The following is a 26,892-nucleotide window of genomic DNA, read 5'->3' as shown; positions in this document are numbered from 1 at the left end:
TTGAGCAAATTAAACAATTTGAATCCACGTACCAAAATTCTAATTAGCCCCAGCTGGCAAGACATTGAAAGACGATGCTGTGATATTTAATGACTTCAGAATTGAATGTATGTGCTTGCTTGGCACTTAATCTTTGTGATTATATGGGCTAAGCAATTGACAATTGTAGGAAAATTATTGTGCCTCTGTTTTAAGTTATTGTTTCATTAGTAACTAGTACATCATTTCGTAATATATATTTTTATGTTACTTTGTGGGGTAATTAGTCTTTCAAAAACAAGAGGCACTCAAATGATCAGGTATAAATTAAGATAAAAGTTCATTTTAATAAAAGAATTTAAAGCAAAACTGCCGTTTTTTTTCTGTGATGGAGGAGATAACAAAATGTGAATCAATTGTGAATGTGGCTGGCAGGGACACAATTGAATATGTCTGCATTTTCAATCTCTAAGATCTTACAGCTGAATAAGACAGTGAAAGTGTTTACAAAATCAAAGTATGATGTACAGGAGATGGAATACAATGCTGAAATTGTATAAGACATTGATGAGGCCGAGTTTGGAATAGTGGGTGCAGTTTTGGTCGCTTACCTACAGGAAAGAGGTAAATAAGGTTGAATGAATGCAGAGAAAATTTACGAGGTTGTTGCCAGATCTGGAGGACCTGAGTGATAAGGAAAGATTGAATAGGTTAGGACTTTATTCCTCGGGAAATAGAAGATTGAGAGGGGATTTGATGGAGGTATACATGAAGGGTATAGATAGAATAAATGGAAGCAAGGTTTTTCCACTGAGTTTGGGTGAGGCTACAACTAGAGGTCATGGTTAAGGGTGAAAAGTGAAATATTTAAGGGGAACATGAGGGGAAACATCTTCACTCAGAATGTGGCGAGAGTGTGGAACGAGCTGCCAGTGCAAGTGATGGATGTGATTCGATTTCAGTGTTTAAAAGAAGTTTGGATAGACACATGGATGGAAAGGGTATGGAGGACTATTGTCCTAGTTCAGGTCGATGGGTGTAGGCAGTCTAAATAATTTGGCACAGACTAGATGGGTCAAAGGGCCTTTCTCTGTGCAGTACTTTTCTATGACTAAGACTCTAAAATCACTTCTTGTCTTAAAGATTCGCTACAAGGAGGCATGGACAAAATTGCGAGATGGTGGATACAAACTGCAGTTGGATGCTATTCCATTCCAAGCTGCCAAAGCTTCCCGAGAAATTATTAGTGATGTAAGTATAACCTTAGATAACTGCTTTGGAAATTGTTGAAGTTAATACTTTCCAGAGGTGCAAAGAAGATGAAGTTAAACAGTTTATGTGCTATTTAGAATTAATGCCATTTACTTGAGAGCAATTTTGGACTCATACACTTGGATAAAATCCAGGCTTAACTATTCCTTGGCCTTTGGCAAACTTACATTTTGAAGCTATTAAAACTACTCTCTCCAACATGTATGTTGGGATGGGTTCTATCATGATTACGGTCTGTATTGGCATATTTTACTGACCTACCTCACTTTTTTTTTACGCGAATAATTATCAGAACGAAATTCAGAGCAGATGATTAGTGCAAAAGGGAATAGTACGTTAGAGTTACTGTAGGCTAAGTAATATCCTTTTTAAGAGCCATGATCTAGTAACAAAGCCTTTAATATTTTAATGAAGTCCACTTCTGATTAAAATACATCTCTCAGCATTCTGAGAACCGGCCACTTTTGGTACGAGGTTCCTCCTGTTACATTCCTTCCAGTGCTCATAGTTCAGTTAAGACTTGAAGCCACTTATTGAGGCCTTTGGCAGCACTCTGCAACCTTGTAGGAACGTCATTTAAAATTCTGACATGTTTGACAGTGTCTTTCCATTGGGACTTTGAACTCCTTTAAGACTTTTGGAAATTGGAAAAGTTTCCAACTTAACAGAGCAGATTTCATTTTTAAGTATTTTAACATTCTTCATACAGAAACATATTGATTCTGACATAACTTTACATTTCAGATGTAAGATGTTGCTTTAAAATGCTCAATATTTGTACACACTGCTGGATGGCTTTAATTAATTTGCTAGGAAGAGAATCAGAGTCAGGATTATTATCACTGACATATGTTCTGAAATTTGTTGTTTCATGGCAGCAGTGCAGTGCAGGTATTACAAATTATGACAAGTTTTAATAAGAATTATATAAAATAAATCAATAGTGCAAAAAGAGAGCGATAGTTCTGTTCATGGGTTCATGAGCAGTTCAGAAATCTGATGGTGGAGGGGAAGAAGCTGTTCCTGAAACGTTGAGAGTGCATCTTCCAGCTCCTGTACCTCCTTCCTGGTGGCAGTAATGAAAAGAAGTAGTAACGACATTCGGTGACATAAAGGATGGTTTACTGCAAACACATCTTTTGATATGAGCATTAGCTTCATACAGTACTGTGCCATTACTCCAGTTTTAGGCAGATATATATCACTGATAAACCTGATTCTGATATGGGTCTCTGTTGTGGACTGGGAAGGGGGCAGGGAGAGAGGAATCATGGTTGGGAAAAGGGAATGGAGAGGGGAGAGAGTGGGAAGCACCAGCACCAGGGAGACATCTGTAATGATCAATAAACCAATTGCTTGGAATCAAATGACATTGCCTGGTGTCTCAGGACTGGGTGTTCCTGTACCTGCACTACTTACCCCTGCCCTTGGCACTCCTCCTCTGCCAGCTGTCCACGCCCACCCATGGCACTCCACCCTCACCATTCACAACATCCTTTGCTCCCGCCAGATTTACAAATTCGCTCTCCACACCACATTGACAAATACAGTACAGTGCAAAAGTCTTAGGCAGCCTAGCTATATTTGTGTGCCTAAGACTTTGGCCCAATTCTGTTTACATACAGTATATTTCACAGTCAACATCACACACACATTGTTTGCCATGATAACTTTACCTTTCTGTATATCAATTGGTTGCTGCGTTTGCTACATTACAATAGTTACCAAACTTCAGATATATGTCCTTAGCTTTAAATTGAATTTCTCTTAGTGAAGGTGTTGAGTTTATGTTATACAGAACAGCATGGGGGACTAACACACACAAAGTGTTGGAGGAACTCAGCAGGTCAGGCAATGTTTATGGAGAGGGATAAACAGTTGATATTTCGGGCTGAGATCAGGACTGGAAAGGAAGGGGGAAGAAGGTGGGGTGAGGGGAGGGAGTACAAGCTGGCAGGTGATAGTTGAGGCCAAGTGAGGGGGAAGGTGGTTGGGTGAGGGAAGGGGCTGAGTGAGAAACGGAGTGATGATAGGTGGATAAGGAAGAGAGGTGAAGAAAAAGCGATCTGATTGGAGAGGAGAATAGAACATGAGAGAAAGGGAAGGAAGCGGTCCACCTGAGGGAATAGAAAGGGGGAAAGGTGAAGGTGTACAATGAACTTCTCACTACACATATGTTACAACCATCACTTCATTTATGTCTGTTACTTGTAAGGTAGCTGTTGGTTAATCATTGAGATCATTTTGTTTAAAGAGCTTTAATTCAGAAGAGGTCAACATGTAGATCTTGTACGCAGGCCCACTGCCCACAATGGTTCACAGAAACCAGCCTCCCTTTTATGGACTCTGTCTATATTTCTCGCTGCCTCAGAGAAACAGCCAGCATCACCAAAGACCCCACCCACCCAGGGCATTCTCTCTTCTCCCCTCCTCCACAGGGAAGAAGAGGCAAAGGCATATACCAGCATGCTCAAGGGTAGCTTCTAGCAGCTGATATAAGACTATTACATTGATGAAGTGGACTCTTGACCTCACAATGTACCTCGTTATGATTTTACATTTTATTGTTCGCCTGCACTGCACTTTCTCTGAAGCTGTTGTATTTTATTCTGTGTTGTTACTGTTATACCTTGTTCTACCTCAGTGCACTGTGTAATGATCTGATCTATATGAACAGTATGCTTTTCACTGCCCTTGGTACGTGTGATGGTAATAAATCACCAATTCCAAAACCCCTAAGCTTACCTGGTGTGGATTTACAGAGCCAACCTTACACTCTGACAGTATAGCCTGAATTGGGGCACGGCTTGATCACCATATTGGAGCAATTCCACTCCCGAAATACCTGTGACGGGCCCAAAACCCGGCTCCCATCTTTCCTGTCTGTCAAATCTGCTGGGTTTTAAATGAAATAAAGGACAAAAGCAAAATGTATTTAAGTTGTTAACTTTCTTATTTACTGCCTGTTACACCGCTGGCATTAGGGGCAGCAGTGAAGGTCCTCCATCTCTGGTGGTGTTCAGGGCTTCCCTCACTGAGTCAGTAGCTCCTCTTGGTTTTCACTACTGTCAGTCATGCAAGTCCCAGGTGGAAACTCAGGAATATCGTCGCACTCAGGTGTAGAAGGATTCTTCACTGCTACTTTCTTAACAACTTTCTTTTTGACCGGTCAGGGTTGTTAGCCCTGAGCTGACCAACCCCCCCCCCCCCCCCCCCCCACCCCCAACCGAACCTGGTGGACCAGTGGACCACTCTTAGTCTAGCCTCTACCCGTTGACCTGTTTGGCACGGATGACCCTACCAATAGCCAAAGCATAAAGCCCTGACTCCAGCCAGCATAGCTCTCTGAGTCACTGAGGCATGCAGGCTTCCAAACCATAAAGGTTGTAGTCCTCCTGGAGGTTAAGTTGTTTACAACATGATAAATCTAAAATAATTAAACAGCAACATATTCTTCCATGGCCCTTCTTCCCTGCAATTCAACAGTCTGGATTGAAGTCAGTAGGGTCACAGATGTCCCACCAGGTCTAACCTAGAGCTGATATCTTTAGGGTCAATGTTGAGGAATCTCAGGAAGATTGAGCTTAGTTCTGGATGCTTTTGTGGAATATGTATCATCAATACTGTCAAGAAAATTTGGACTATTCAGAGAGGACGATTCTTACTATTACTGATCAACAACTTTGGGGCATAAAAAGACTATCCTTCAACAAATTTGTAATGGTACTCTTAGATGCAGACCAAAGTTCCCACTAATTATTTTTGCAGTGGAGTGGACTAACCCCAAACATTGCACTGAGCAGGAAATTTTTACGTGGTCTGAAAACTGTGCTGCACTTTAATAAATGTTATATAAAAGAGATTCCAGATGCGCGGCTCCATATGCTATGTGCCTGGGAGTGTTTTAGTTACTGCACGCTGTGAACCCGCGCAGCTTAGAGGCAGCCCTTTTAAGGTGCAAAAGGCTTAGATTCTGCTGTGTGTTATTAGTACAGCAGAGAAACAGGCCCTTTGGCCCATCTAGCCTATGCTGAACTATTTAAGCTGCTTACTGCCATCGACCTGCACTGGACCAATACTTGAGCATATAGACATTAAAATGGAGGATGTGCTGGAGCCTTTGAAAAGCATTAAGTTAGATTAGTCACTGGATCTGGACAAGATATGCCCCAGAATACTGTGGGAAGTGAGGGAGGAGATTGCTGAGCCTCTGGTGATGATCTTTCTATCATCAATAGGGAAGGGAGAAGTACCAGAGGATTGGAGGGTTGCAAATATTGTCCACTTGTTCAAGAAAGGGAGCAGAGATAAACCCAGAAAGTCCTAGACCAGTGGGTCTTCCTGCAGTGGTGGGTAATTTGTTGGAGAATATCCTGAGAGGCAGGATTTATGAGCATTTGGAGAGAAATAATCTGTTTGGGGACAGTCAGCATGGCTTTGTCAAGGACAGGTTGTGCCTTACGAGCCTGCTTGAATCCTTTGAGGATGTAACAAAGCACATTGATGAAGGTAGAGCAGTGGATGTAGTGGATTTCAGTAAGGCATTTGATAAGGTTCCCCATGCAAGGCTTTATTGAGAAAGTAAGGAGGCATGGGACCCAAGGGGACATTACTTTGTGGATCCAGAATTAGCTTGCCCACAGAAGGCAAAGAGTGGTTGTAGATGGTTTATATTCTGCATGGAGGTTGGTGAACAGTAGTGTTCTGCAGGGATCTGTTCTGGGACCCCTCCTCTTTGTGATTTTTATAAATAACCTGGATGAAGAAGGAGAAGGTGTATTAGTAAGTTTGCCAATGGGGTGGATTGGGGGGGTGTTGTGGATAGTCTTGAGGGTTGTCAGAGGTTACAGTGGGACATCAGTAGGATGTAGAACTGGGCTGAGAAGTGGCAGATGGAATTCAATTCAGATAAGTGTGAAGTGGTTCATTTTGGTAGGTCAAATTTGAAGACAGAATGTAATATTGGCATTGTGAAGGATCAGAGAGATCTTGGGATCCGTGTCCATAAATCACTCAAAGCTGCTGCACAGGTTGACAGTGCTGTCAAGAAGGTGTTGATCAACCATGGGATTGAGTTCAAGAGCCATGAGGTAATGTTACAGCTATATAAGACCTTAGACTACACTTGGAGTACTGTGTTCAGTTCTGGTCACCTCACTACAGGAAGGATGTGGATACTATAGACAGAGTGCAGAGGATTTACAAGGATGTTGTCTGGATTGGAGGGCATGCCTTATGAGAATACGTTGAGTGGACTTGGCCTTTTCCCCTTGGGACAATGGAGGATGAGAGGTGACCTGATAGAGGTGTATAAGATGATGAGGGGCATTGATTGTGTGGATAATCAGAGGCTTTTTCCCAGGGTTGAAATGGCTAACATGAGGGGGCATATCTTTAAGGTGCTTGAAAGTAGGTACAGTGGAGATGTCAGAGGTAAGTTTTTTCATACAGAGAGTGGTGGGTGTGTGGAATGGGCTGCCAGCAACGGTGGTAGAGGCGGATATGATAAGGTCTTTTAAAAGATTCTTAGATAGGTACATTGAGCTTAGCAAAATTAGTGGGCTATGTGGTAGGGAAATTCTAGGCAGTTTCTAGAGTAGGCTGCAGGGTTGGCACAACATTGTGGGCTGAAGAGCCTGTAATGTGTTGTAGATTTCCATGTACTATAGCCCTCCATACCTCTACATCCAAGTGCCTATCCAAACTTCGCTGAAGCGTTGAGACTGAGCAGGCATGCACCACTTCTACTGCTTGCTCTCTTTCCACACTCTCACCACTCTCTGAGTGAAGAAGTTTCCCAAAGTTTTGAAGTTTTCATGAATTGATTGAAATTCCTCTCAGCACTGGAGTAATATTAGATTAATTGAAAGAGTATAATCACCTAGGCTACAGCTTCAGATGCACGCATTGATTGTGTGGTTCACTTGGCTGTGTTTCTAGAGTATCAGCCTAAGAAAATGAAGCACTTCTTCAAGCTTCATTCTACACAATTGCACTACTTCCCTCCACTTCAGCTGCCTCCTAACATCTGTTTTCTATTACAGCATAAATACAAAGAAGCATTTGAGAAGACGAGAGGTCAGATGGTTGGAACACGAAAACTGGAGGATGATCTGAATATTTCTCATTCGGTTCACGCAGCCAAACTCACCAGTGATGTACGTAGGAAAACAACTTTACAGCGTATTGTTCTGAGATAAATTTTTCAGCATTGTGGGTAGTCATGGGAGAGACTGATGGTATTGTGGTGTAACACAGCATCATATCATCAGCGTTGTGTTGTGCGAGGCAGAGAGCAGATTGCGAAATGAATGATATTCAACGTTTAATGTTGGCCTGTTGGGTTTACACGCGTGCTTTGGAAATATTTGTAATTTAATTTGATTTAAAGTTGCCTGATGTTGAAGGAAATCATGGAGGTATCAGTGCATCGTTATCCTCCCAAGTTCAGGTCAAGGTGTATTTTGAACTTTTCCACTAAAAAATACCTTTTCAGGATTGTTTAATGACGTTTCCTGTACACAATGTAATGAAAATGAAATAATTGTTACTCAGGATCCAATGCAGCATGAAAATAAACCACAAAGGCTAAAGAACAAAAATAAAAATAAAAAAGAACACCAAATAAATATAAATGCATACCATAAGATAACTTATACGTAGTTCGATTGTATGTCCATAATGTGACTCTGGGCTGTACATACGGTGACTGATGGGAGATAATAAAATAGTGGTGGAGTTAATGGGTGGAGGTGTTGATGAGCCTTACTCCTTGGGTAAAGGAACTGTTTTTTGAGTCTGGTGGTCCTGGAGTGGGTGCTACAATACCCCCTCCCTGATGGAAGTGGGACTGACAGTCCATAAGTAGGGTGGGTGATGTTACTGGCCCTTTTCTGGCAACTTTCTGTATATACATTCTTGATGGCGGGTGGGCTGGTGCCTGTGATGTGTTGGACAGATTTGGTTGCCCATGGTAGAGCCTTCCAGTCCATCACAGTGCAGTTTCCATACCGCGCAGTGAGGCAGCTTGCACATCTGTAGAATGACGTATGGATTAGAATGCTAAATTAGAGACATTTATGTTTACATATACTGTTTATTTACAGTAGTTAGTGAATGTTTTTGAATGACTGGTTCTCTTGGATAAGGCAATTGCTGTTTCAAGGCTCAACACTAGCTTCTCCTGTGTCTATGTGATGTCTGGATAGAAGAAGGGAGGAAAGGGATTGAGGTGCTTCTCTTCCCCTGTTGAGCAGTAGAGTAGAGCAGTGGTTACGGTACCATTGATCACTGATTAGGGTTCAATTCCCGCCACTGTTTGTAAGGAGTTTTGTACCTTCTCCCCATGACCAGTTGAGTTTTCTCAGTGTGTTCCAGTTTCCTGCCACATTACGAACCGGTACAGTACAGTTAGTGTTTGTGAGTTGTATGTTGGTGCAAGAAGTGTGATGACACTTGCAGGGCTGCCTGATAGAATCCCTGCTGATTTGATTTGACACAATTGATGTATTTCACTACATGTTTCGATGTTTCAAAATACATATGGCAGATAAAGCTAATCTCTATCTGAAGGCCTAGACACTAACCTAACTCCTTGGGGAACAATAATCCCAGAATCCGTGATATAATGTGTCTTTTTTTCCTCCTTTTTCCATGAAATATCAGTATTTCATCAACTTTATGGGTAGTATTTTTCTTCCAGGAACTAAATGATCATTGATTGGAATAATGAAGATATTTTTATTGCTTGTTGTCTAAACCAGCTGAAGTACAAGGATGATTTTGAGAAGACAAAGACAGACTTCCATCTACCAATGGACATGGTGAACTTTGTACATGCTAAAAAGGCCCAGGCCTTAGCTAGTGACCAGAACTACAGGAGTATCATTCATCATTATACCACACTACCGAGTGACATGAAGGTGCAATTGGCGAAGAGAGCATACGACCTACAGAGCGAGGTATGTTCACGTTAACAGCTTGGTACTTCACCCACATTCAGCTTTCTCCCTGGAGGGTACTGTCTCAAACTCTGGTGACATTTTCTGACTGTTGCCCTACCTCTGGACCAAGGTCTCCTCTAAATTTTTTTACAACTGCTCAGTTCAACCATTGCTCCGAGCAGGAAATTTTCACACAGCCTGAAAGCTGCATGGCACTTTCATAAAACATTATATAAAAGAAAATTCCAGCTCCGTGGCAACAAAGGCTATGTGCATGTCCATATGTTTGTTACTGTGTGGCTTACAGGGACTGGTGCTCGGGATATTTCTTTTCCCATGTCTCATTACACTAGGAAGGGCATGCCTGTGCTGATCTTGTGTATATCCTTGTGTATTTTCTTTAAGATAGCGATTCAGTTTGGCACTTCTGCTGCTACTTAATCTCCAACTATGCCAAGATTTGTAAAATATATTCTTTTCAGTTTTTAATGCTTTCATTAAGCCCAGGTTATCCATGGATTACAAAACAATGGACACTCTTACATATGAATGGTCTCTCATAATATTATTAAATTCAAAACTCCTATGTATATACATGTTTCTTTCTACAAATGGCAAAATTAGTTTTCCTTCTCAAAGCTCAAAGTAAATTTATTGTCGAAGTACATACACGTCACCATGTGCAAACCGTGATCCGTTTTCTCACGGGCATACATAGTAAATCCAGGAATCACAATAGAATCAATGAAAGACGGCAGCCGATGGGACAGACAAAAACCAGTGTGCAAAGGACAATAAATTGTGCATATACAAAAGAGAAAAATAAATTAATTAATAAAAAATAAAGTATTGAGATCATATGATGAAGTCCTTGAAAGTGATTTAATAAGGTTGTGAGAACTGCTGAGTGATGGGGTGAGTGAAGTTATTCTCTCTGGTTCAAGAGCCTGATGATTGAGGGGTAATAACTGTTCCTGAACCTGGTGGTGTAGGTCCTAAGGCTCTGTACCTTCTTTCCGATGGGTGGTGGGGGTCCTTGACGATGGATGCTGCTTTTCTGCAACAGCTCTCTGTGTAGATGTACACAACGGTGGGAAGGGCTTCTCTGTCTAAGTTTTGGCCATTCATTGCAGTACTCCAGAGGCAGGGTTACCATGGTTACCATATTGAATAATTTTTGTGTACTACTTCAACGTATGGACAAAATTGACTTTTAGATGTCTGTAAAAATGGGGCTGGCCTGTAATTAGAAAAGTAACTGCTAGATCTCTTCAGATTAAGAAAAGAATCTATAAAATAATTAAATAAAATGTCACTGGGAAGCACAAAACACGTGTAATTTGATCTTTTCCAAAGAGGACAGGTGCTGATTGGAAAAGGTGGGTACACACCCAGTGAGATTGTTTTCCTGAGGTGAAGTTAATGAATTACCAAATCTAGTCCTATCCATTCATTGCCCTCAAAACAGGTTCACAAGCAGCACTCATGCAAAAATATTAACTTTACGTTCTTAAAATCTTTTTTTCCAATGTGAATTGAATAATGTACGATCGGGATATTTTGGTAATCTGTTTTTTTCTAGAATTTGTACAGATCTGACCTGAATTTCATGAGGGGAGCAGCTTGGATTTCAACAGGGGCATTGGGGATTGAAAGGATGAAGAGAGCGAGTGATCTTATCAGTGAGGTGGGAATTTTTTGATATTGGGTTTGTATGCTTGTGCTGTTTAACACTGTGAAATCTGAAGGTGCAGTCTAAGATTAGTGTAAATGGAGAGATATTTTATTGGTTCCTTTGATCGTAATATCTGCTCTAATGTTACCATAGCAATTGTGCAAGCCTGCAAACTACTTACACCGCTATCATTTAGGACAGCAGTGAGGTCTTCCATCACGTCAGTAGCTTCTGCTTGGTTTTCACTACTGTCAGTCTTGCAAGTCTCGGGGGGAGACTCAGGAATACCATCACACTGAGATGTAGAAGGATTTTTCATTGCTGTCTGTAACAATTTTGTTTTACTAGTCAGGGTGTTAGACCTGAGCTAGACCCCCGAACCTGGAGGACCGGTGGACCACTCTTAGTCTGGCCTCCACCATTTGACCTGTTTGGCATGTGTGACCCTACCAAGAGCCAAAGCATAAAGCCCTGACTGCAGCCAACATAGCTCTCCAGGTTATTGATGCACGCAAGCCTCCAAACCACAAAGTGTGGCCCTCTTGGAGGAAGCTTGCAAGCTAAGCAGGGAATAAACCAGCTTTTGGCATCCTGAATGCTGGAGGAACGTTGCCCAGAAAATAATAAATTAATCTCTGCCTACTTCCAAAGGATGCCGTGGAATCTTACCCAAAAGTGGGAATTTCAGTGATGCATTTGGTACAGCCCTGAAGTGCTGGTGTGGAACTCGATCTCTTGTGGAGTGCAGTTTATGTTTGGATGTGAGACTGCCACCATCTGGCCAAAACTGAGATGAAAGTAATTGTGGTGACCTTCCTACATGCTTTGTTGCATTATTACGTGACATAAGCCTTGGTTCGCTACATAGAGGTAAAATTTGTTTGGACCAACCATGGAGAGATGGTCCAGTTTTACTAAAATGCTCATATTTTCTATCAAAGGGAATTGATTGAGAATAGTTAAACATGTTTCATTTTCCTTCTAAATTCACAAGTTTGGTTGAACTGCCAGGCCATCATTTTACTAAATTTATTTAGAGATGCAGGCCCTTTTGGCCCACCGAGCCTGGCTCACAGCAACCCACCAAATGAACCTTTAACCTAATCACAGGACAATTTACAATGACCAGTTAACCTACTGAATGCTCAGCCTTTAGACTGTGGAAGGAAACTGGAGCACCTGGAGAAAAGCCATGATCACATGGGAAGATGGTACAAACTTTCTTATAGAGGGCGTCGGAAATTAACTCCCAACTCCGACACCCCAAGCTGTTGTGCTAACCGCTATGTTCAAACCATACCAATGATTTCCACTTGAAGGACAATAGTCATTCAAAGAATTCCGAAGGGCCTTCACTAATGAATAAATGCAAAATTTCCAGCCCCAAAAAGCATCAATCAACATACCTTTTGTTAAAATGGAGTTATGTGAACTATATGCATTATAGCCTTCCAATTTAGACACGCATCTGGATTTATATGGGTTGGAACATAATAGTTATTTTCTGGTGCCATCTTTGTAGATGCTTGGTGTACATTGTTACCCTATTTTCAAGTTTGATCTGCCAAAGTGTATAACTTCACTTTCACATAGATATTATGTAGATTCAGAACTGTCTTGCCCACAGAAGGCAGAGGGAGGTGGCAGATGGACTGTATTCTGCTTAGAGGTTCAATGATAACTGGTGGTCTGCAGGAATCTGTTCTTCGTCTATGCTGGCACTTAATGTAGTCTTGATGAAGGTTCTCAGTCTGAAATATAGATATCTTTTACTCCCTACCACAGATGCTGTCTGACTTGCTGAGTTTTCCAGCATTTAGTGTGTGTTGATCAAGACTTGAAGCATCTACAGACTCTCTTGTGTTTAACACTTTAATACTTCTTAGGTGGTGCGAATGGTGACAGGAATGTAGATGGAGGGTGCCAGTGTCAGTAAACACACGCAGAATGCTAGAGGAACCCAGCAGGCCAGGCAGCATCTATGGAAATGAATGAACAGTTGACATTTCGGGCTGAGACCCTTCATCAGGACTGGAAAGGAAGGGGGAAGATGTCAGAATAAAAAAAGTGGGGAAGGTGAGCGGAAGGAGGTGGTATGTGAGGTCAGGAGGGTAGGAAAAGTAAAAGGCTGAAGAGGAAGGAGTCTGATAGGAAGGGAGCATGGACCATAGAAGAAAGGAAAGGAGGAGAGGAGCTGGGGGAGATGATAAGCTGGTGAGAAGAGGTAAAGGGCCTGAATAGGGAATAGAAGAAGAGGGGAGTGGGAGTGAATTTTTTTAACTCGATCAATGTTCATACCATTAGGTTGGAGGCTACCAAATGGAATATGAGGTGTTACTTCTCCCCCTGATGGGGGGCCTTATCATGTCACACCAGGAAGCCATGGACTGACATGTCAGAACAGGAATAGGAATCTTTCTCCAAAGATCCTTGTAGAAACAATGAAAAAAATCTCTCACCCCTCTGGAAAACAATATAGTATCTGCACCGGGCATATAACTTCCTGGGCATCTAACTTCCTGGGCACCATTATGAAAATTAACAATATAGTATCTGTACTGCTCATATAACTCCCTGGGCAGCATTATGGAAATTAACTGCCCTGTCCCTTTGCCAACCTTAAGATCCACCCATTTATAAACTCCGGCAGAAACTGATATATCTGTGCGCTGGCATATTGTTACACTCTGATGATCAGTATATTAATCAATGAGTATTAGCATTTTCTGACATGATGGCAATGTGAAAATGGATAATCTCTTTAGTGCTGAGCTGAAGTAAGGTGAGGGAATAGATTAAATGGTTAAGAATATCTTGTTTTGTTACTTACAGAAAAATTATCGACAGCATCCGCATTCACTAAGGTTTACGCAAGTGACAGATTCACCTGATCTGATTCATGCAAAACTCAGTAACATCATCGCCAATGAGGTTAGTAATTTCTACAATTCGATAGAATCTCACTGTGGGGGTCACCACTCAGAATTGAAATATTATTCACTTATTGAGAAACAGCATGGAACAGGCCTTCTGGTCCTTCGAGCCGAGCTGCCCAGTAATCCCCCGATTTAACCCCAGCCTAATAACGGGACAATTTACAATCATCAATGAACCTACCAATTACTACATCTTTGGACTGTGGGAGGAAACTGGAGCACTTGGAGGAAGCTTACACAGGAAGAATGTACAACTCCTTGCAGGCACAGGGGGAAATGAAGCCGGGTCACTGGTACTGTAAAGTGTTGTGCTAACCACTACGCTACCATGCTGAATGTGATACAGGACAATAGACAGCAGGTGCAGGAGTAGGCCATTTGGCCCTTCTAGCCAGCACCGCCATTCACTGTGATCATGGCTGATCATACACAATTGGTACCCCGTTCCTGCCCTCTCCCCATATCCCTTGACCCCGCTATCTATAAGAGCTCTATCTAACTCTCTCTTGAATGCATCCAGAGACTTGGCCTCCACTGCCTTCTGGGGCAGAGCATTCCACATATCCACCACTCTCTGGGTGAAAAAGTTTTTCTGCATCTCTGTTCTAAATGGCCTACCCCTTATTCTTAAACTGTGGCCTCTAGTTCTGGACTCACCCATCAGCGGGAACATGCTTCCTGCCTCCAGTGTGTCCAATCCCTTAATAATCTTATATGTTTCAATCAGATCCCCTCTCATCCTTCTAAATTCCAGTGTATACAAGCCCAGTTGCTCCAATAGAACCAATAGGACCAATAGAACAGCCTGAATGCACAACATTTCTTAGGGAAGAGAGGCTGGTTGTGATGGACTGGGAATGGAGTTGGTGAACTTTCTTCCTCTACCTCAGTTCCACGGGACTGGTGATGAATTACCTTCACTCTGGTTTTTTTTAATGTTCTGAGGAATTTTTGGGGCGGGTGCAGGAGCCGCAAACCCTTCTGCAGAAGGGCAGGAGCTGGTGGGCAGGGCAAGTGGGTGAATCATTCTCTGTGTTGATACTCTCTTGGTTTTTATGTTGACTTTCTCTGTCATCCTTCAATACCATTCTGAACGCTCTGTGTCTGCTTCACCCATCATGGGCCAGGGAGTCCCAGGATTTGAAGGGATATTGAACTTCTTTTCAAGGAAGCTTGGAGAATATCCTTGAATGATTTTCTGTGTCCAACCGGCAGTCAGTCCCCTCCTGTGATATATCGTGGAACCGTCTGCTTTGGAAATCTGAAGCTGGGCTGGTAAATGACATAATCAGCCTCACACAGCCAACTGAGAGATCAGTAAGAGTTTGATGCTGGGGGTGTTGGCTTGGGAAAGGATGGTGACATTAGCTAGTTGGACCTTCCAGTTACACCTGAGTCAACGGAGTTGATTAGGATTGGTCATGTGGTGGCCAGCAAAGTCAGGATGTGCTCTTATTATCTGGTTATGTGTTCCATGTTTGGTGTGCAAGTTGGGCTCAAACTGGAGGCATTTATAGTGATAGTGAACACTGTGTCTTGGGATCTTTGAGTAATGGGGCAGCTCTGGGAGAAGAAAACATTGGGAATATGATCCAGACATTAGTGGATACTGGGGGTGGGGGGTGGGCCTGGGGATTTTAGAGTGGGGTTGAAATCCATAAGCAGCAAGGATGAGTGTCCGAGCCATGTATCATATTTTGAGCTGCATGTTTAGTATGGTAATGTGGGAGGGGATGTGGTGGAAATGAAGGGAATAAGTTACATATTCATGCCTTGTTCTAGGCGTTTTGGTTCTGGGGACCACTGGGTGTCATATCTTTAGTTGACCGCTTAATTGCATCGCTTCAAGATTGTATGTTTTGCTAGTTACTAATAAAGGATCAAATGCAGTTCTTTGACTTTTTCGAACAGGGTTATTGAATTGATCGGAGGGTATGCCATAGATGATAACCCCCTGCGTGGTTGCCAGAAGTGGCATTAGCTTCTTTGAGTTGCCGCTGCAGATGAGTTTTTCCATCACTGGAGGTATCTGAGTCTGGCAACATTGTCGTTACTTGCCTCCAAATGCTTTGGTGAAGTAATAGAAATGATGCGTATATAGTGGCCTGGAGATCCTGCAGAAACCTGGCCTAGCAAATAAAGTACAGTATTGCACTAAAGCCTTGGGCACATATACTGTATATAGCTAGGGTGCCTAAGGCTTTTGCAGAATACTGTAGTGATTTTTATGTATTGCTCCATACTGTTGTGTCATAAAAAAAACATTTCATGATGTATATGAGTGATGATAAACCTGGTTCTGACATGAGTCTCTATTGTGGACTTAGAGTGGGAAGGAGGCAAGGAGAGGGGAATCATGGTTGAGAAAATGGGAAGCACCAGAGAGACATTCTGTAATGATCAATAAACTAACTCTTTGGAGTCAAATGACCTTGCCTGGCGTCTCAAGGCTGGGTGTGTCTCCTCTCATACTGCTACCCCCGCCCCTGGCACTCCTTCTCTGCCACCTGTCCCACAATCCTCTCATGACACTCTATCCTCACCACTCCCAACATCCTTTGCTCCCACCAGATTTGCAAACTCACTCTCTGCTCCACGTTGAGAGATACAGTACTGTGCAAAAATCTAAGGCATCCTAGCTAAATATATGTGCCTAAGACTTTTGCACAGTACTGTATGTTAACAGGAAGTCACAACATGTTCAGGACTTTTCATAATCTGTTCATTTGCAGTGGCACAGCTTGTAGTTACTCTTCCACTTATTTGATAGTTATCTAATATGCCAGTGTAAACATCATAACCATGTTGTATTCCTTGAAGATATGTAATTTATTTTGTGATATGAGATTCCTTGATCTCTGCTTCTTTCTCTGTTGCTCTGTCTCTTTGTTTTGATCTAAGACAACCTTTATTTCAGTTTCTGTGATTCTGTTGCTTTGGGGACCAATTCTCTCATGCATTTGTGCTCAGTCATCATATGTGGTGGGTTGTGCAACGTGCCAACATCCATTTACATTGTGTGCCACTGCAGACGACATAAGGATTGAGCACAGAATCCACACATCCATCCTTTTTATGTTCAGACCACTTATCTTTGCTTCAGGATGTTAGGTATCAAATAACTGCCAATAAACTCTTAAAGGGCACGTTGAGTGGAAGTTGCTAGATAATGCATGGACATAGTGTACACATAAATATTTCCATAAGTGCTCTTGGAGAGGCCACTGGTTCATGTCACTGTCCTTGGAGAGGACACTGGTTCATGTCACTGTCTTGGAGAGGACACTGGTTCATGTCACTGTCCTTGGAGAGGACACTGGTTCATGTCACTGTCTTGGAGAGGTCACTGGTTCATGTCACTGTCCTTGGAGAGGCCACTGGTTCGTGTCACTGTCCTTGGAGAGGACACTGGTTCATGTCAGTGTCTTGGAGAGGACACTGGTTCATGTCAGTGTCTTGGAGAGGACACTGGTTCATGTCAGTGTCTTGGAGAGGACACTGGTTCGTGTCACTGTCCTTGGAGAGGACACTGGTTCATGTCACTGTCTTGGAGAGGACACTGGTTCATGTCACTGTCCTTGGAGAGGACACTGGTTCGTGTCACTGTCCTTGGAGAGGCCACTGGTTCATGTCACTGTCCTTGGAGAGGACACTGGTTCATGTCAGTGTCTTGGAGAGGACACTGGTTCATGTCACTGTCCTTGGAGAGGACACTGGTTCATGTCACTGTCTTGTAGAGGACACTGGTTCATGTCACTGTCTTGGAGAGGTCACTGGTTCATGTCACTGTCCTTGGAGAGGCCACTGGTTCGTGTCACTGTCCTTGGAGAGGACACTGGTTCATGTCAGTGTCTTGGAGAGGTCACTGGTTCATGTCACTGTCCTTGGAGAGGCCACTGGTTCATGTCACTGTCTTGGAGAGGACACTGGTTCATGTCACTGTCCTTGGAGAGGCCGCTGGTTCATGTCACTGTCCTTGGAGAGGCCGCTGGTTCATGTCACTGTCCTTGGAGAGGCCACTGGTTCATGTCAGTGTCTTGGAGAGGACGCTGGTTCATGTCACTGTCATGGAGAGGACACTGGTTCATGTCACTGTCCTTGGAGAGGACACTGGTTCGTGTCACTGTCCTTGGAGAAGACACTGGTTCGTGTCACTGTCCTTGGAGAGGACACTGGTTCATGTCACTGTCCTTGGAGAGGCCGCTGGTTCATGTCACTGTCCTTGGAGAGGCCACTGGTTCATGTCAGTGTCTTGGAGAGGACGCTGGTTCATGTCACTGTCATGGAGAGGACACTGGTTCGTGTCACTGTCCTTGGAGAGGCCGCTGGTTCATGTCACTGTCCTTGGAGAGGACACTGGTTCGTGTCACTGTCCTTGGAGAAGACACTGGTTCGTGTCACTGTCTTGGAGAGGACACTGGTTCGTGTCACTGTCCTTGGAGAGGACACTGGTTCATGTCACTGTCCTTGGAGAGGCCGCTGGTTCATGTCACTGTCCTTGGAGAGGACACTAGTTCATGTCACTGTCCTTGGAGAGGCCGCTGGTTCATGTCATTGTCCTTGGAGAGGCCACTGGTTCATGTCAGTGTCCTTGGAGAGGACACTGGTTAATGTCACTGTCTTGGAGAGGACACTGGTTCATGTCACTGTCCTTGGAGAGGACACTGGTTCATGTCACTGTCCTTGGAGAGGCCGCTGGTTCATGTCACTGTCTTGGAGAGGACACTGGTTCATGTCACTGTCCTTGGAGAGGACACTGGTTCGTGTCACTGTCCTTGGAGAGGCCACTGGTTCGTGTCACTGTCCTTGGAGAGGCCGCTGGTTCGTGTCACTGTCCTTGGAGAGGACACTGGTTCATGTCACTGTCCTTGGAGAGGACACTGGTTCATGTCACTGTCCTTGGAGAGGCCACTGGTTCGTGTCACTGTCCTTGGAGAGGCCACTGGTTCGTGTCACTGTCCTTGGAGAGGCCGCTGGTTCGTGTCACTGTCTTGGAGAGGCCGCTGGTTCGTGTCACTGTCTTGGAGAGGACACTGGTTCGTGTCACTGTCCTTGGAGAGGACGCTGGTTCATGTCACTGTCCTTGGAGAGGACACTGGTTCATGTCACTGTCCTTGGAGAGGGCACTGGTTCATGTCACTGTCCTTGGAGAGGCCACTGGTTCGTGTCACTGTCTTGGAGAGGCCGCTGGTTCATGTCACTGTCTTGGAGAGGACACTGGTTCATGTCACTGTCCTTGGAGAGGACGCTGGTTCGTGTCACTGTCCTTGGAGAGGCCACTGGTTCATGTCACTGTCCTTGGAGAGGACACTGGTTCATGTCACTGTCCTTGGAGAGGACGCTGGTTCATGTCACTGTCCTTGGAGAGGCCACTGGTTCATGTCACTGTCCTTGGAGAGGACGCTGGTTCGTGTCACTGTCCTTGGAGAGGACACTGGTTCGTGTCACTGTCCTTGGAGAGGACACTGGTTCGTGTCACTGTCCTTGGAGAGGACACTGGTTCATGTCACTGTCCTTGGAGAGGCCACTGGTTCGTGTCACTGTCTTGGAGAGGACGATGGTTCGTGTCACTGTCTTGGAGAGGCCACTGGTTCGTGTCACTGTCTTGGAGAGGACGCTGGTTCGTGTCACTGTCTTGGAGAGGACGCTGGTTCATTTTGCTGCTCTCGAAGAGGCCGCTGCATCCTGATGCTCTCAGAGAGGCTGCCGGGTCCCGATGCTGTTGGAGATGTTACTGAAATTCTGAGATTTACGGATTGGACTGTGGTTCATATCGGCTTCTTTCAGTTCTATGTTTTTTTACCTGTTCTCGCCTAATCTTTCTTGTTGCCAGTTGGCAGGCTGGGGATTTGGGTGACCTGTTAGTTTTTGTGTGAGGGAAGGTTTGGGGGGTGGGGGTGTTGAGATTTGCTAGATTTTGTTTCTATTTTTTCATGTTGCGGGGGGTGGGATTGATGTCTTTTGTTCAACTACTTCTACGGTTTTCTGTACTTTATGGCTATCTTGAGAAGCCAAATCTCAGAGAGTTGTACTCTGCATACATATTTGATAATAAAATGAATCTTTGAGTCTTTGCCTTTCAGCGCTTGTACAAAGCTGCAGGAGAAGATGCACGACACCATTACACTGCAGTTGTTGGCTCACCCGAATATATTCGGGCAAGGGTTAATACAGCCAATCTCAGTGAGGTAATATTCAGCTCCTTAGTGCTCAATTGATTCAGATTTTGTATCTATCTTTAACTACATAACTAACATTAAGTTCTGCCTCTCTGCAGGTGAGGTATAAACAATCGTGGCTGAACCAACAAGCTCTGGGATACAAATTGACCCTGGAAGCCATTCCTTTCCGGAGCGCGAAAGCATCCAGAGAAATAGCAAGTGATGTAAGAGGAAATCTCTTCAGATTCATGCGTAAAGTGTACTTGCATACACTTTTATTCTTTTATTTACATATTTCGCGATACAGTGTGGGAGGAGGCTCTTCTGGCTCCTCGAGCAGAACCACCGCAGCAACCCTGATTGAACCCTAACCTAATCCTGGGTCAATTTACAATGACCAGTTCACCTAACCGCTGCGTCTTTGGACTGTGGGAGGAAACCAGATCATTGGGGAAAATCCTTGTGTTCCATGGGGAGCAATACAGGGATTGAACTCCAAACTTTATGCCCCGAGCTGTAATAGCATCGTGCTAACTGCTACACTACCAGGGCATAGCGGTTAATGGTATTCTGCATACAAATATAAGAATTATAATCCTTGTCTATGACTATTTCTAGTGAAGTAACAGTGGATGATGACTTTCATGGTGTTCACTGAATTGGCACAGTAGCAGCTGTGAGATGATAGTGGCCCTCAAACACCCTACCAGCTAATTTTCTAATAAAACTGTATGGCAGTGTGCCTAAGAGCATTGATGCAGTTTAAAGGCAAAGGGTGGTCACACAAATATTTTGATATGGTTTTCTACTGTTTACTGCTCTTTATAGTACATTTATTGATATTTAGAAACTTTTCAGTTTATTATTTTTGAAAGCATCTTCGTTTTACAGCATTTTTTTTTACATTTGCCTAAGCGTTTTGGACAGTACTCTATGTTTGATGAAATTTGCATTAATTTTTCACCTGAATTTTTGAATACTAATATTCATTTTTCAGTATCAATACAAGAATGCCTTTGTCAGGGCCAGGGGAAAGCATATTGGTGCAAGAAGCATTCTGGATGACCCCAAAATGTTGCACTGCATGCAAGTCGGCAAGTTACAGAGCGACAAACTGTACAAGAAAGAATCAAAAGAAAGCCAAACTCAGTTTCACTTACCAATGGACATGGTGAACCTGGTGCACGCCCAGAATGCCCAGGCGTTGGCCAGCCACTTGGGTTACAAGAAGTTGTTGCACTCATATACAATGCTGCCAAGTGACATGAAGACACAATTGGCAAAGAAAGCATATAATCAGCAGAGCGAGGTGAGTCCACAACCATAGTTTAACACAGATTAGTATAAATTGGGATGATCGTTTCCTTTTACCTAATTTATCATGGCAATGAGTCATTTATTGTTTGAGATACAGTGCCGAATAGGGTCTTCTGGCTATTTCAGCCACGCCACCCAGCAACCCTCGATTTAACCCTTGCAGGTATTGTGGTGAAGAATAGCTGTGATACAAGATACAGCCAATGACTTTAGAAGAGTACAGCACCGGGCGTGCCATTCAGTCCACAATATTGAGCCATTCATAATGTCCATTTATACTAAATGTCCTCCTGTGTGTCATCTATATCCATTCATATTCATGTGCAGGTACACCTAAAAGCCTTTTAAACTCCACCAAACTGTCCACTTCACTACTATCCCTGGTAATCCCCCTATCAATCCCTGCTTAAAAATCTTGCCCCATAACTCATCTTCCCTTATATACTGTGATCCAGCTAATGATGACTAGCATCTCCAATATCCTCACTACCAGATTTACCTATGCTGCCACCATCAAAGATGCTTAGACTTGTAAAGCAAAGTCCGTTTGTTCCTCACTGCTTCGTTCTATTACGTGATGACATCCTAGTCCATTTGCTGTTACTGTGTCTATCTTACCAGCTCTTAATATCATTCAGTACCATAACCCCACCCTCTTCAGTATCAGCAATAATACAATTTTTTTATCATTTACAAACTTGCCAAATCATAACTGGATGTCGAGGTGGAGCTATGTCTCCACCAAAGGAGATAGAATGTGCTCCTTACCTCTGCTAGCCTGCAGGTCACCCCTGGGCAAAGTATTGCACCTGCGTGGCCACCAACTCCACCACCCCCACCCAGCCCTTCAATCAGGGTCACCTGAAGCCATGGGAGCAGGGGCTGGATGGTTGTATGAACAGATGGTGCATATCTCAAGTCCTAAAGAGTATTGATAATGCCTGGGATCACCCCTCTTGTAAAGACACTGCCCAGAAGAAGGCAATTGCAAACGTTCTGTGGAAAAAATTTGCCAAGAACAATTGTGGTCATGAGACCATGATTACCCACATCATACAGCATGGCACATAATGATGTTGATAAAACTTCAAATATTCACATCCAATTTGTCATGTGTGTAATAAGCAGTAAGAGTCCTAGTTCTGATCTCTGTTGCTAACTTGCCTTGGACCCAATGGGTTGAACTTTTAGACTAATTTCTTATGCAGGATCTTATCAAAAGCTTTGCTGAACACCAACCACTTTGCCACCATCAAAAGGTTATTGATGGTGTGGGCCAATTTCATCTTTAAAGTGGTTACAAGATGTACAATCTGGATTGGTGGTGTGCTGGAACCAGAATCAGTGCAGGAACTTTCTGCCCATGTTAACCTGTTTATCTGAAGATCAGCTGAAGCCAGGTAGAGAGAGGCATATCTGATGTTAGATTCTGAAGATTTTAATCCAAAGTTCTTTCAGAAGTCAGGGAAGAGGCACAAAACTTGTTGCTTCAAGATCTTTTTATTAAGTGTAACAGAGCAAAGGAAAATTGAAACAGACAGTGGAGGGAAAGCTAAAATGAAGAAGATGGTGCTGCTTTGTGTTTAACTATTTTATACTCATAGATAAGTACAAATTCTATTCAAATTTATAGATAAGAGTTAACCAATTAGAAAATTATTATTCAAATAATGCAGTACAAAGAAGCTTCCAGAACTTTCCAGAATTATACTTTGTATAACTGCTAGAGGCATATTAAACTTGTATTTACATACTACAGCCACTAGGAAGCATAGTAAGCTGTTACTTGTGTATAAAAGTAATTATATATGCAAGTATAAACAGTTGCCCAATTTAGGAATGTTGACCAAAGAATGCTATATGAGGTCATTAAGTCATTAGGCTCTATGAGTCAACCTATAGCTGGAGAAGTGATGATCCCTCCTGTTAGACCGTTATTAACCTCTGTTTAGCTCTGTTTACCACACCCTTCTATCACAGACACCCTGTGCAATACTACCATCACTTCTTATCCAGGCAGTGTGAATGTGCACCCATTACTGTATAATATTATGGTAATTCTTGCACTACCATCTTATCAGTATGAACTTGTAAATCTTATAACCTTTGACTTGTAAATCTTGTACATCTTATTTTTAAGGTAACTTACTTTATATTCTTTCTTCTCTTCTGATATTTGTATATCTGTGCACTTGTAATGCTACTGTGACACTGTAATTTCCTTTGGGATCAATGAAGTATCTATGGATATAAAATACAAGCAATAATTAATTGTTAAACTGCAAAGAAAATAACAATTAAACAGCCAAATCTAATGAAACCCTCTCACTGTGGCTCGTATACAAGCTTGGCTCATTAGTTAACTCTGCTAACAGCCATATAACTCAGTGGTGAAAAGGCCACCTTTCATAAACAATATATGTCCAGGATCGGAATGATTTGGGATTCAACCAAACAGGACAATTGTGATGTTCCAATTGATTAAGTTTAATTGTAACAAATGCTGTGTAAGTGCTGCTCACACATGATTATTGGTGGGTAAGAAATAACAGATTGTACACCAGCATATAATTATAAAGAAAGTTTCTTTACCAATTTTTCAACTTTATCAAACAATTAACAGGAAAAGAAAAGTCAAAAGGTCCATTACAGTTAAACCAGTCTCAATGTGCACATAAACGCTGGAGCTTGTTTCTGTAGTTGCTGGGTATATTCCATTACTCATGGCGCTGAATCCCCATCATCAATCACAGGTAGAACTTCCCTTCTAGGGTCACCCCTTGGATGGGACCCTCCAGGGGTGTTCCTTTGTGCTCTTCTCTTCGTACCTCACGCCAAAACACCCCAAACCAGACTTCTATCCTTCAGAAATCTCTTCCTGTCCAGCTGTCTCAAACCTTCTCTTACATCTCATTGGGCAGAAAGTTACAACACACACCCAGACAGTCTTGATTGGCTGACACTACATTCCTAAATTGGGCAACGAGGCTCCTTATCTTTAGCTGAAGCCAAAACCCTCTTGCTAACAGGATACACTGCTAAAATAAAAATACCTCACAGCATAGCAGTAGAAATCTTACTCAGTGCATTACACTAAGAATTCAACAGTCAGATCCACTATTGAGCAGGTAGAATTGATGATTCATGACAAAGTCCAGTCTAATTGCTGCTTTTCAAAAGTGCTGCCTAATGTCAGGATTTAAAAACTAATCAGGATTAAAACACGAGAACTGAGAACGAATTCACCTAAAGCGACACTATACCTTCCATTTATTCTATATTTGGAATCCGGGAAATTTAGCAGTTTTGAGTTTTGTAATCTTATGTTAGAAGTACTTGAGCCGACGGCTTGATGTGCTTCCTTGAATTAATTCATTTTTTTTTACCTCCCTCAAAGTTTCTCCCCATAGGTGTTTTGTGCAAGGATTATTGCCAATAGGTTCGATCACACATTATGGCCATTTTGAACAGTTAGTCCTAATAGTGCATTTAATGTAGATATTGATGTTAATGGTTAAGCAACATGCTTTACATTAAAATAAAAAAACATTTGCTGAGATTTGTTCCAACTGGTTCATCAGGCCGCTCACAGATTTTGGAGAATGTTGCCTGCCTTGAGGCCCTGAGTTATAGGGAGAGGTTGGGTAGGCTAAGAGTTGACTCCTTGGAGTGTAGAAGATTGAGGGATGACCATATAGAGCTGTATAAAATCAGAAGGGGCATAGATGGGTGGATGCATGCAGTTCTTTCCCCACAGCTTGGCTCATCAAGAACTAGGGGGCATAGGTTAAAGGTGAGAGGGGAAAAATTTAATAGGAACCTGAGGGGGTAACTTTTTCATATGGTGTGTATATGGAATGAGCTGCCAGAGGAAGTAGGTGAGGCAGGTATGATAACAGCATTTAAAAGAGATTTAGTCATGTACATGGCTAGGAAAAGTGTAGAGCAGGGGTTTCTAACCTGGTTTCCATGAACTCCTGGCATAAAAAAGGTTAGGAACCCCTAGTTTATAGGACTAGTGTGAATAAACATCTTGGTTGGTGTGCACAAATTGGGACGGAGGACTTGTTTTATTCTGTATGATTCTTTGACAGTTCCAAAGTAATTGTTTCTTGAATTTAGTGACATTTTTCCAACTCTCTTGTCAGTGTGGGAACAGATATTCTGGAATTTGATATTATACATGTGGAATAGAGCTCTTGAGGTGTGCATGGAAATTTGGAGGAATGAGTTTCTTGTGCATTTTGTGTTCGTTTGTACTGTGTGAATCTTAAGTTTTATATAATGTGGCAGAATATTTCCTTTGTGTGTTGAATTTGCACAATAATATTTTAAATTTATGATTTAATTTCCCTTTCAGAGTCATAGAGTCACAGAACAGTACAGTATAGAAACAGGCCCTTCCATCCATCTAGTCCATACCACACCATTTAAACTGCCTAGTCCCATTGTCCTGCACCTGGACCAGAGCCCGCCTTACCCATCCAAACTTCTCTTAAACATTGAAATCAAGCTCACATGCACCACTTGTGCTGGCAAGCTCGTTCCACACCCACTACCCTCTGAGTGAACAAGTTTCCTCTCATGTTCTCCTTGAACTTTTCACCTTTCACCCTTAACCCATGATCTCTAGTTATAGTCCCACCTAACCTCAGTGGAAAAAACCTGCTTGCATTTACTGTACCTACACCCCTGATAATTTTGTATAGACAGACAGACATACTTTATTGATCCCGAGGGAAATTGGGTTTCGTTACAGTCGCACCAACCAAGAATAATGTAGAAATATAGCAATATAAAACCATAAATAATTAAATAATAATAAGTGAATTATTCCCAGTGGAAATAAGTCCAGGACCAGCCTATTGGCTCAGGGTGTCTGACACTCCGAGGGAGGAGTTGTAAAATACCTCTGTTAAATCTCCCCTCAATCTTCTACATTCCAAGGAATGAAGTCCTAACCTGTTCAATCTTTCCTTATAACTCAGGTCCTCCAGTTCCCGCTTACTGTTTATATTTCACGCTTGTAAATTAATACAGGTTTCTCTCTAATTTCTACAGGTACAGTATAAGTCTGATCTAAATTTCCTCAGAGGAGTTGCGTGGATGACTCAGGGATCTCCACAGATTGAGACAGTGAAGAAGGCTGGTGCACTAATCAGCGAGGTAATTATGCACAGTCATTCAATCATATTTTAATACCTATGAATACAGCCAAATGAGACAACATTACTCTGGGGCCAAGGTGCAAAACACAGTACACCAGCCACACACAACACAAAGCACACATAGTACATACAAGGTAGCAAGCACATGTAAGACTCCTGTTAAATACAGCCATGCAAAAAAAAGTACAGACCCTGGGTTCATGAATGCTACAAAAATCTGCAGCTAACCAAAACCCAGCTTGTCTTCTGCCAAGCAAACACTGGGGGCAGCACCAGCTCCAGCCTGGATGCTGCACCGCAGCCTCCCCAGTGGAGCACGTGGGTTTCGATGCCTCTCTCCTGGCAGCTGTAAGCACGGCAGCTTGAGGTCCAGTCCTTGCTACGACTAAGGCCACGCAGTTCCCCTGCTGTCTGCCAATAATATCAATGAGTCGGACTTAC

The 26,892-nt window shown here is 42.8% G+C and overlaps 1 protein-coding gene across 2 annotated transcripts in view; it reads left to right on the top strand.

The window, feature by feature from the left end:
* Positions 1–26,892, top strand: part of nrap (nebulin-related anchoring protein) — a 122,311-nt gene that overhangs the window by 81,185 nt on the left and 14,234 nt on the right. Inside the window, exons 27-35 of one of the 2 annotated variants that reach the window (XM_073027790.1) lie at positions 1,123–1,230; positions 7,296–7,409; positions 9,015–9,212; positions 10,777–10,881; positions 13,702–13,800; positions 19,889–19,993; positions 20,083–20,190; positions 20,964–21,275; positions 26,345–26,449. In XM_073027790.1, coding sequence (XP_072883891.1) covers positions 1,123–1,230; positions 7,296–7,409; positions 9,015–9,212; positions 10,777–10,881; positions 13,702–13,800; positions 19,889–19,993; positions 20,083–20,190; positions 20,964–21,275; positions 26,345–26,449 — 1,254 coding nt within the window. The remainder of the gene's footprint in view (positions 1–1,122; positions 1,231–7,295; positions 7,410–9,014; positions 9,213–10,776; positions 10,882–13,701; positions 13,801–19,888; positions 19,994–20,082; positions 20,191–20,963; positions 21,276–26,344; positions 26,450–26,892) is intronic. The other variant, XM_073027792.1, reaches the window with a different exon arrangement.

This window comes from Hemitrygon akajei, chromosome 23 (assembly GCF_048418815.1).
Source record: "Hemitrygon akajei chromosome 23, sHemAka1.3, whole genome shotgun sequence".
Lineage (NCBI taxonomy): Eukaryota > Metazoa > Chordata > Chondrichthyes > Myliobatiformes > Dasyatidae > Hemitrygon > Hemitrygon akajei.
The sequence above is the reverse complement of the archived record's forward strand: the minus strand, read 5'-3'. Positions and strand labels throughout refer to the sequence as shown.